At 34.4% G+C, this 10,828-nt stretch overlaps 1 protein-coding gene across 1 annotated transcript; it reads left to right on the top strand.

Moving 5' to 3' along the window:
- The first annotated feature begins 514 nt into the window (after window positions 1-514).
- Window positions 515-10,828, top strand: LOC107581493 (meprin A subunit beta-like). Its single transcript, XM_016267073.1, has 12 exons — window positions 515-575; window positions 804-884; window positions 1,124-1,142; window positions 1,253-1,312; window positions 1,398-1,441; window positions 1,695-1,773; window positions 1,933-2,050; window positions 7,233-7,411; window positions 7,549-7,767; window positions 7,941-8,093; window positions 10,041-10,256; window positions 10,335-10,828. The coding sequence occupies exons 2-12, from the start codon at window positions 828-830 to the stop codon at window positions 10,826-10,828; spliced, it is 1,638 nt and encodes a 545-aa protein (XP_016122559.1). The 5' UTR covers window positions 515-575; window positions 804-827.

Genomic DNA, 10,828 nt, shown 5'->3' on the forward strand with positions numbered 1-10,828 from the left:
CTTTGTACAACTTTAAAGGTGATTTTCTCAATATTTTGATTTTTTTGCACCCTCAGATTCTGGATTTTCAAATAGTTGTATCTCGGCCAAATATTGTCCTATCATAACAAACCATACATCAATGTAAATCCTATGATGTAAAAATCTCAATTTAAAAAAATTGACCCTCATGACTGATTATGTGGTCCAGGGTCACATTTTTTTATGCTCATGTTGAAATGGTGCGAGACAAGTGCGAAACGAGAAATGTTGTTTTCTTTTACAACACCCTACACCCTAACTTCGAAGAGGATGCTTTGCATTAAATACTTAATCAACCCTAGTCTGAGGGAAAATAGATACCCTAAAAGGAGACATATGTTGAGTATACATTATGATTGGATGAGATAGAAACATCCTGGTTTGATTGGGATATAAATACTGAGTCGAAGTGTTCCTCTTTGTCACACACTGTGCAGATGCTCTGTATGATTGTCTGACTTTCTTGCAAGAATAAACCCTGTTTTTTCTTATTCTACAATACTCTCTGAGTTATAGCCTCACAATAAGAATTGGAAACATTTTTCCATAACAAGGTGAGTAAATCTTCAGCGAATTTTCATTTTAGGTGAACTGTTGCATTAAACTGGTTAAGAGATACTTAGCCAAATCATTATAAATAATTACTTTTATCATGTCTAATAATGTCAAGTTTACCATTAGTGTAATAAATCATAAACTATCGGATACAAACTCGTATCATTGCAGACTAAGCTCTTTTGTTCTATAAATTGGTTAATACACAATGCACTGATGTTCTGAAGAGAGCGTCTCAGAGTGAAGTTCTCATGGCGTCTCTACATGCATTGCTGATTCTGTGCGTATGTGCCACAGCCCTGAGTTTGGTGAGTGTAGAATTCAGATATTATAGAAACAAAAATGTTGTGATCATGTGTTGATTAATATTGTGCTAAAGCAAAACTAACACAGCTATTGTTATATTAAAATACAATGACCTTGTTCAAGACTGGATGAGTTTTATGATAGTTTGTGGTTATTTCATACAATATCAAAGCTTGCATTGTAGGTTGTTGTTGTAAATTGATACCTTTGACACTTATCTCTCAAATGTTTTCTTTCAAAGCCAACATCTTCACTCACAGGTGAGTCATAACAATCACATCTTTTTTTATATAAAAATATATTCAATAATCACAACTGTTTATTTTATTTCTATTTATATAATATGTTCTGAATTTAACGTTTTTTGTAGGCAGTACAGAGATTGATGTGGATAATGGAAAAGACCAGGATATATTTGAAATAAATGAAGGTTTGTGGAAACATTAATATCATATCTTAAATCTGTAGCATCATTTCTATAACAGTTTTCCATTAACTGCTGTCTCATTCAACAGCGGCAGGACTTGACCTGGTGGAAGGAGACATTCTGATAAATGAGGTCATTGTTTTCTTAGAGCAAATTCTCATGCCACTTTCCACAAACAGGATACAAAGTAGGGCCTGAATCTCCGGGCCTGAAAAATAATAAAATAATTTTTTAGGACATTCTTAATCTTCAGAAAATTTCAACATTAACCTCATGAGGTCAAACTAATGTGTAAATACAGTAAGATACACTAAACAACACACAAAACAAAATAATTTTTTTTTATTTAAATAAAATAAATCCATGTTTGGTTCATATTTAACAGGGAGAAGACCGAAACACTATTCTGGGTGAAAAGTATCGTTGGCCGACCACTGTACCGTACGTCCTAGACAGCAGCCTTGGTCTGTGAATATATAATAATAACTGATTCAATTCCGTTGAATTTATGTTTTGACCTGTATCTGATATTCTAACTCTAACTTCATATTTGCTCCAAATTACTCACTCACTGTCCTCTCTTTTTTCTGTCTTTCTTTTCTGTTCTGTTTTTTTATATATAGACATCAATGCTAAAGGTGTGATACTGAAAGCATTTGAGCAATTCAGACTCAAGACCTGTATTGACTTTAAACCCTGGGGTAGAGAGCCAAACTACATTTTCATATTTAAAGGCGATGGGTAAGAAAACTTCAAAACACTACACACATTTAAACTCATCTTCACACATTGTGCAATAATCAAAATTCTATTCACATTTATGTCAATGGATGCCACTTTTTTTTTAAAACAAAAACCTACCAAATGATTTGTAATCTTATTTTTAAAGTCCCTATGAAATCAAAATTGAAGTTTTTTTTGTTTTTTAGTATGAATATGTTATCTATAAGCTATAGTGTGCTCCAAAACAATGACACAATTTGCATTTAGAAGATATAATAATTCAAAACTTACAGACTGTAACTTCCGTAAAAATGGATCAACGATTTTTTAGCTTCTCATCAAACTTTCTGTCCAATCAAATGCTTTCTAGAATCGGAAGTGCCCCGCCCCCTAGGCTACGCTCTAAAAAATGCTGGGTTAAAATCAACCCAACCTGGGTTATTTGGCAACCCAGCGCTGGGTAAATATTGGACAGAAAACCAATATTTAGTTATTTTGACCCAGCTGGTTAAACAAAAACCTACCAAATTATTTGTAATCTTATTTTTAAAGTCCCTATGAAATCAAAATTGAAGTTTTTTTGTTTTTTAGTATGAATATGTTATCTATAAGCTATAGTGTGCTCCAAAACAATGACACAATTTGCATTTAGAAGATATAATAATTCAAAACTTACAGACTCTAACTTCCGTAAAAATGGATCAACGATTTTTTAGCTTCTCATCAAACTTTCTGTCCAATCAAATGCTTTCTAGAATCGGAAGTGCCCCGCCCCCTAGGCTACGCTCTAAAAAATGCTGGGTTAAAATCAACCCAACCTGGGTTATTTGGCAACCCAGCGCTGGGTAAATATTGGACAGAAAACCAATATTTAGTTATTTTGACCCAGCTGGTTGGGTTAAATGTTTTTTACCAAACATACCGGGTTATTTTATTTAAGTCAACTATTGTTTAAAAATTATTATATTGCTGGCTTAAAATGGGCTGGAAATTAAAAATCACACTCAGAATTACTATAGGCAACAGCAATAATCAAAAGATGAACATTTATTGTTAAGCAGGAACACATGGACAAAATACAAGACAAATTGAATTTATTTGGGTGAATACAGCATAGTTTACAATATTATATACATTTAAATTTAAACAAGCATTTTAGACATAAAAAGTAACATTTAAAAGTAGCATTTTAATTTAAGTGTATTCAACCGTTCTCTGTAATCGCTTTTTACAGAAATAGTACTAATTCTCGTGCCGGTATGCCGGCGAAATCTGATCTGGTGAAGGGCTACTGTTCGCGGGGGAGCTGCGAGCTCCAAAACCTGCCCATAAACTAGCAGTAGGCCTACTGAGATTAAAGAACATAGTCTATTGAAGTCAACTATTGTTTAAAAATTATTATATTGCTGGCTTAAAATGGGCTGGAAATTAAAAATCACACTCAGAATTACTATAGGCAACAGCAATAATCAAAAGATTAACATTTATTGTTAAGCAGGAACACATGGACAAAATACAAGACAAATTGAATTTATTTGGGTGAATACAGCATAGTTTACAATATTATATACATTTAAATTTAAACAAGCATTTTAGACATAAAAAGTAACATTTAAAAGTAGCATTTTAATTTAAGTGTATTCAACCGTTCTCTGTAATCGCTTTTTACAGAAATAGTACTAATTCTCGTGCCGGTATGCCGGCGAAATCTGATCTGGTGAAGGGCTACTGTTCGCGGGGGAGCTGCGAGCTCCAAAACCTGCCCATAAACTAGCAGTAGGCCTACTGAGATTAAAGAACATATTTTAACGTCAAATTAAATTACACTCATTATTATAACTAATCAAATCTATTTATTTTATGCAAGGCAAAAGGCGTTTCCATCATGTGAAGTGATCTGTAGTAGTAGTAGTGGTTGTAATGAAGATTCAATGACGTTGGGATCCATGTGCAGCTTTATTAACAAACAGTACGAGGAGTCAAACAGGCAAAGTTAAATCAACAGTATTCAAGGGCAATATAGGCAAGGCAGAATCATAACCGGAGTCCGTGCAAAGGGTCGAGGCAGGCGGCAGACAGAGAATAGAACAAATCCAATAGACAGACAAGGTTAAAGAGGCAGGCAGAGAACAATCAGACGGGTATAAACAGACTTCACACAGAGGTTAGGGTAGGCACTGATTAAATAGTAAGGATAATGATCAGCACCTGCACAGGTAATCAGTCTCAGGTACGGGGTGATGGGAATTGAAGTCCGCAAGAACAGTTAGTACTCCGGTGACGGTTTCCTCTGGTGGTGATCAGAGGGAACCACAGAGGCTTGATTCGTGACAGTGGTATTACATCAATTTTACAACCAAACAAGGTACATAATCACATTCCAAAATATAACCAATCTTGTTCAGCCTAGTTTGAGCACTACCAAAAATAAAATGTAAATTAAATAGTCAAAATAAAATAAGCCAACCACAAATAAAATGAATCAAAAAGAAATTGAAATACAACAAAAGTTTTTGATAAATTAATTTATACAAATCCAAGAGAGAAGTCAACTTAAGGGCTTTCTTGTTTTTAACAAATTTTAAAAATGTGTATAAGAGTTTTACCTCATTCCACCATTTGATAAAGTTGGGTTTAGATTTAAACCATCTGCACTTGCGAATAAAAAAACTTCATAAAACATTACAAGAAATTAATAACAAATTCAAACTCTTTGTTTTCAAGACAAATACCAAACCTGATACCTTCACATTGAGGGGTGGAAATGTAACATTCCTTGAACATAACCAGTTTTGCACCTCTCTTCACAAAGGCTGCACCATATCACACAAAAAGAAAAACATGGTCTAAAGTTTCAGTACTTGTTTCACAAAAAACACAATTATTTACATCAAAATTAAATTTCCGTCTTAAAAATTAGTTGGTAGAATAAATCTCATTTAGAATCTTGAAGCTAACCTCTTTAGCTTTAGGAGGGAAGGGGGAAAGACAGATATTATTTTCCAACCATATCGAAATCTTTAGGCACGCATTCCAGTCTAACTGGGTTAGGGTAAGCCTGTAAACTAAAATTTTGAATAAGTATATTTGTACATTTTTTCTAACAAAAATTATGACCTTCTATGGAAAGCTGCCTCAATTCTGGGGAAACCTGGAAGTTCAATGTATCTTACTTGACCATTAATCTTAAAGCAACTGGAATGGCTATAATCATTCTATTATAAATATTAACAGTACACTGCAGTTGGAATTTCAATAGCTCAAATCCCTTTGGATTTTCAATCCTCGAGAGAGAAAAAAGAAAAAGAAAAGACTTTCGTCCTAACTTTATGTATCTATTATTCCAAACTGGAGTATTGTGAGGTGTGAAGTTATTCTTGAACAATAGTTTTCAATAAAGCAGCACTTGCTAATAGAAGTTTCACTGAACACTCAAAATCACAACATAGAAAGAAACGTATTCCATCCACGTTTTTAAAGATTGCACAGGGGACAATAAACCAAAAAGAGTGGTTATTACGAATTAATGATTTTCATACTTTTTAATCATGTTATCCTTTTTTATGTACTGACATTTATTTCTCCAAATAAATTTACATTTGTCTTATTTATTGCTTTAATATTTCATGTTGATATGGATAAGGAGAAGGCTGGGTATACGAGTATGGACAAACTATCCATTTTAGACAAAATAACTTATAACTTATAACAAAATAACCAAAGATTTTAAGATCCCTCTGCAGCCATTGATTTAATATTGATTTACATTTATCTATGAAAATTAATATGCCATGTTATTGTTTGCCTATCCAACACAATATCATTATTATTTTTTAATCAATATAGATAATAGCTCTGCAACCATTATAAACAGTCATAGAGAGCTACCACAACCTTCATGAATTCCCCTTATAGTTGGGGAATATTTTGCAGGTTCCATGACCTAGAGCTAATTGATACCATTATATAACATTTCAATTCAATTTTTAAATCTTACTCCAAAACCAAAATGCTTTAAAAAAAAAAAAAAAAAAAAAAAAAAGGATGCTCAACAGCATCAAATGCTTTATAGTAATCTAAAAAAAAATTAAATCCAACTCACCACAATCAAGTAAATCTAATCTAACATTATGGATTGACAAATTATCTAATATCTTCATCTTTTTTCTCTTCTATGCCTTTGATATGGAGGCACCACCTCATTCTATATCTTTCCTGTTCTCTAACCCTCTCCTTAAGATCACGATTCTTGCGAAGTCCTTAACTCTTTTTTTGCACTCATTCACCTCTTCCGTGTTGAACTGAATCGCCTTCATTAGGCTTACAATCATGGCGCTGCTTTGTTTGGATTTTTCACTTAAATCCACCAGCTTCTCATGCACCCTCCTTTCCAGATTTAATATCGCCTCCAAAATGGTTTCATTAGCCATCTCCGCATTCTCTTTTATTTTGCTCCACTACTTTTGCTTCATCTTTCTTTTCAACATTGGGCAAGGAATCTTTCCCTTTGGGGTCTAGTTTTAGCTTGGCAGGTTCAATCAGTTTTTGTGAAGACATCTTGATGAACAACAGTGGGAATTACTTACTTCAAGCAAACGTTTGGGAACAACTGTCACAAGCTTTGAAAAAAAATCAACTGCTTAACTCACCATCTTCACACGGCCCTGTTCACATAGTAGTTTCTGTATGGTGGATGGCATGTAGTGCACTATATAGGATATAGGGAACAATTCAAACAGCGTACATATTATTCTATGAGTTGACGTAATTTTAGCTGAAACGGGAAGACAGGAATACATAGCGAGAAGCCTATGAAGCCTCCTTTTGAAATAGCCAGTAGCCTTTTGTTTATATCACAGCTTGGGTCAGAGCTGTTGAGTTCAGTAAAGGCACATTTGACAGCTTATGACAGCCACAGTCTAATAGATTTCCCATTTAGTTTCAATTTGAGACTGTTACTAAAGCAAAGCAGTGACTATAATGATGCTGAGGATGTGTAGTTTGAAAATTGTGACATTTCAAGGCACTGCAGTGGATCTTTAATCACTTAAATTTATTAAAGAATATTTTAGGCAAATAAGCATGTTAGACCTTTTCAAGCATGTGCAAACATTGGGACTTTTATTGCACTGACTGTATATTTTTGCAAAAAGGAGAAATTCAGGTATGATGAAAAGGTCATGTTTTTATGTTCAATCAGATGTTACTCAAAGGTGGGGAATCGACAGATTGGGAAACAAGAGTTGTCAATTGGTGCAAAATGTGACAGTTTAGGAACAGTGGAGCACGAGTTTCTGCATGCGCTGGGTTTCTGGCACGAGCAGTCCAGATCTGACAGAGACGACTATGTCACCATCATGTGGGACCAGATTCAAGAGGGTAACTATTGAATTCTTAAATACTCGGATCAATAATAACATCATTCTGTCTTGCCAAACTCATAAAATCTATATATTCCCATATTAAATACAAACTAATTTGTTCATTAACTGTTTCGCCATTTGTTTCTTACTTAGATGATAAGCACAACTTTAATTCATATGATGAAACTGTGTCAAGCTCTCTCGGTGTGCCCTATGATTATGGTTCAGTCATGCACTACAGTAAAACATCCTTCAGCAAAGGCAGTAAGCCAACCATTGTTACCAAAATACCAGAATTCTTGGATGTGATTGGTCAACGCATGGAGTTTAATGACAGTGACCTGCTAAAGCTGAACCGGCTATACAACTGTAGTAAGTTTATGATTAGTGCACTTTCTGTGGAAGACTCGACTGAATAATCCTCCATTATTTTTTGTATAAATATATTGACATTAATCTGACTGATAAGATAAAGACTACTTGCTCAACTAATACTTTGCTTCTCTCACTCATCTTGCCCTAAATATTTTTCATAATTCTTCCAGCTACAGCCTCAACTTTTCTGGACTCTTGCCACTTTGAGGAGCCAAATATCTGTGGTATGATCCAGGGTGATGGTGGAAATGCCAAGTGGGCTCGTGTACAAATGGTAGAGGGCGGTCCACAGACGGATTACACCAACCTGGGTCAATGTCAAGGTATGAACACCCCTAACCAGAAAAGCAGGATTCATCCTAATTTTGCATTTATTTACAAAGAAAACCATTTTTGAGCCACATGATCACTAGCAATAAAGCTTCATGCAAATGAGATAAGTGAATTTCGCATTCCAGGAGATCTATAGTTTTTTTGTATACTTAGTCAAAAGTCCAAGCGGCAACTATAGTTACCGGTGGGCAAATGACTTGTAAGTACATATCATGGGGAAATGGGGTATATTCCAGTTTTCAATTGACAGCAGCAGTTTACAAACTTCAGTCAGTCACACAAAAGGAAGAATGGAAAGATAAAGAGGTAACGCATTATGCTGTAGATAATTGTTTCTCACTTTTATGACATTATGTCTTGTAAGGGGCAAAATATTGAGGCCCCTTTATCCAGTTTGGATGCGTTTCATTCTAATTGGTCAAGGACCCTAATTCATTTTATGACTAGTAGCTTATGATTCCATTATAATGTTGAAATTCAGACAAGTAATGAGTTTACATTTACAGTATTATATGAAATCACCTACTACAGTCAGCCATTGAATACTATGGGCCTTAAAAAATGTGCAGAAAATTTCTTTCAGGTATGCTTTTTTTTATTATATATTTTTGTAATATTTTCTTCATTCAATTTATTTTAATTTAAATAACACACCTCTAAGAATGAAAATACCTGCACTTTCAATAATAAGTAAATAAATAAACAAAATATATAAACAAATAAATATAATATACTATAATAACAAATATAACATAAATAAATAAAATATTTAAATAATCATATATTTAAAAATAATATAATTAATTTCATGAATAAAGGACTTTTGTCAGGGTTAATCCATTTGACCTAATCAATATGTGCCTATTCATAAAATATGATATTTTACATATTTACATCACATGCAAATATGTTTATGTAAATTTATAAAACGACTAGTACCTTCAATGCAGTACTCCTTGTAGGCTACTTATACTAAAACTGCTTACGTAAGGGAAAGTTCACCCAAAAATGGAAATTGTGTCATGTAATCACCCTCAAGTTGCAAACCTATGAGATTCTTTCTTCTGTTGAGCACAAAAGAAGATATTTTGCAGAATGTTGGTAACCAAACAGTTAAATTCAAAATTTTCTTTCAGGTATACCTTTTTTATTGTATAGATGTAATATTTTCTTCATTCTATTTATTTTTATTTATTTATTTTCATTTAACTTTTTGATACACAATACCCTGTTGGGGCAACTTAATGGCTGCACTTTGTTCTGCACTATGTTCCTCCACTTTAATCCAAATAAAATTGGTGTGTTATCATATTCAAGAGATTATAAGCTAGATGCAACTTTTTTGGGGTTTGCATTGAATGTTCTTCGACTTTTATGCATGATAAATTTGTTTATGAATAAAGATTGATCTGTTGAAAGCAGTTATTTTGAGTTAGAAGCCAAAAGTTCTCCTCCTATTCAAATTTGACATTGAAGGGGTGCATACAACATATTTTCCCACGGGCAACTATAGTTGCCGCACATTCAAATATGATTTTCAAGAAAAAACAAACAAAAAAAAAAAACTAAAACCTGGGCGAAAAAAAATGCTGAACATGTTCACATAGGACACTATTAATATGACTATATGCATGAAACCGTTCAAAAAAATTTGGGCACAAATGGGTTAAATGGGTTGGTGTCACAAAAAGTTGAATAATTCATAGTCCATAATCCTGCACTGATACCTCTTTTATGATGGTGGCACTTTGGTCTTCATGATAAACACATTTTACTGATACCATAAGAAAGTATTATTTGACGTTCTCTAGACATTTCTTGTCAAGGATTGCAATATGACATGTAAAATCATCTTTAAACTCCATTATAAGGACCAAAGAGAAAGTGAAGAGGCTTGCTTAATGGTCTATTATCTAATAAAGTTTATACTTCCACAGGAGTTGGGTTCTTCATGCATTTCAGCACAGCCACAGGAACCCAGGGTGACAAGGCTTACCTGCAAAGTCGCCTCTTTCACCCCAAAAGACGCTCCCAATGCCTGCAGTTCTATCACTACAACAGCGGGGGCGTTGATGACCAGCTAAAAATCTGGGTGCGTGAATACACCGCTGAAAACCCTAAAGGAGCCCTGAGACTCATTCAGAAGATCAGTGGTAATAATTATTTATGGTTTAAAACACCAATAGATAAATCCTTTTAGCCTATGGGTAACTTATACTTGTACAACCTAGGTGGACTTCAAGGCTCCTGGGAACTATACCATGTTACGCTAGATGTCTCTGATAAATTCAGAGTGGTGTTTGAAGGAGTTAAAGGAAGAAAACCATCAAAGAGTGGTCTGTCTCTGGATGACATCAACCTCTCAGAGACCAAGTGTCCTCAATACACTTGGCGCATTCGTAATTTTACCAGCCTTCTCGCTACAACCCCTGCCGGTTCCAAAACCTACAGCCCTCGCTTCCTATCCCCAGATGGTTACTCATTTCAGATTGGCTTGTACATTAATGGCTTGAAGGATAGTCCAAATAAAATGGCAATCTACTTCCACTTGACCTCTGGACCCAACGATGACAATCTCCAATGGCCATGTCCGTGGCGTCAGGCATCCATGGAGCTGATGGACCAGAATCCAGACATCCAACATCGCATGAACAACATTAGGATGATCACTACAGATCCAACCAAGACCTCCACTGACTGTAAGACACAAAGTTATAGATATTAG

Source organism: Sinocyclocheilus grahami, unplaced genomic scaffold (assembly GCF_001515645.1).
Source record: "Sinocyclocheilus grahami isolate Dianchi unplaced genomic scaffold, SAMN03320097.WGS_v1.1 scaffold35.1, whole genome shotgun sequence".
Lineage (NCBI taxonomy): Eukaryota > Metazoa > Chordata > Actinopteri > Cypriniformes > Cyprinidae > Sinocyclocheilus > Sinocyclocheilus grahami.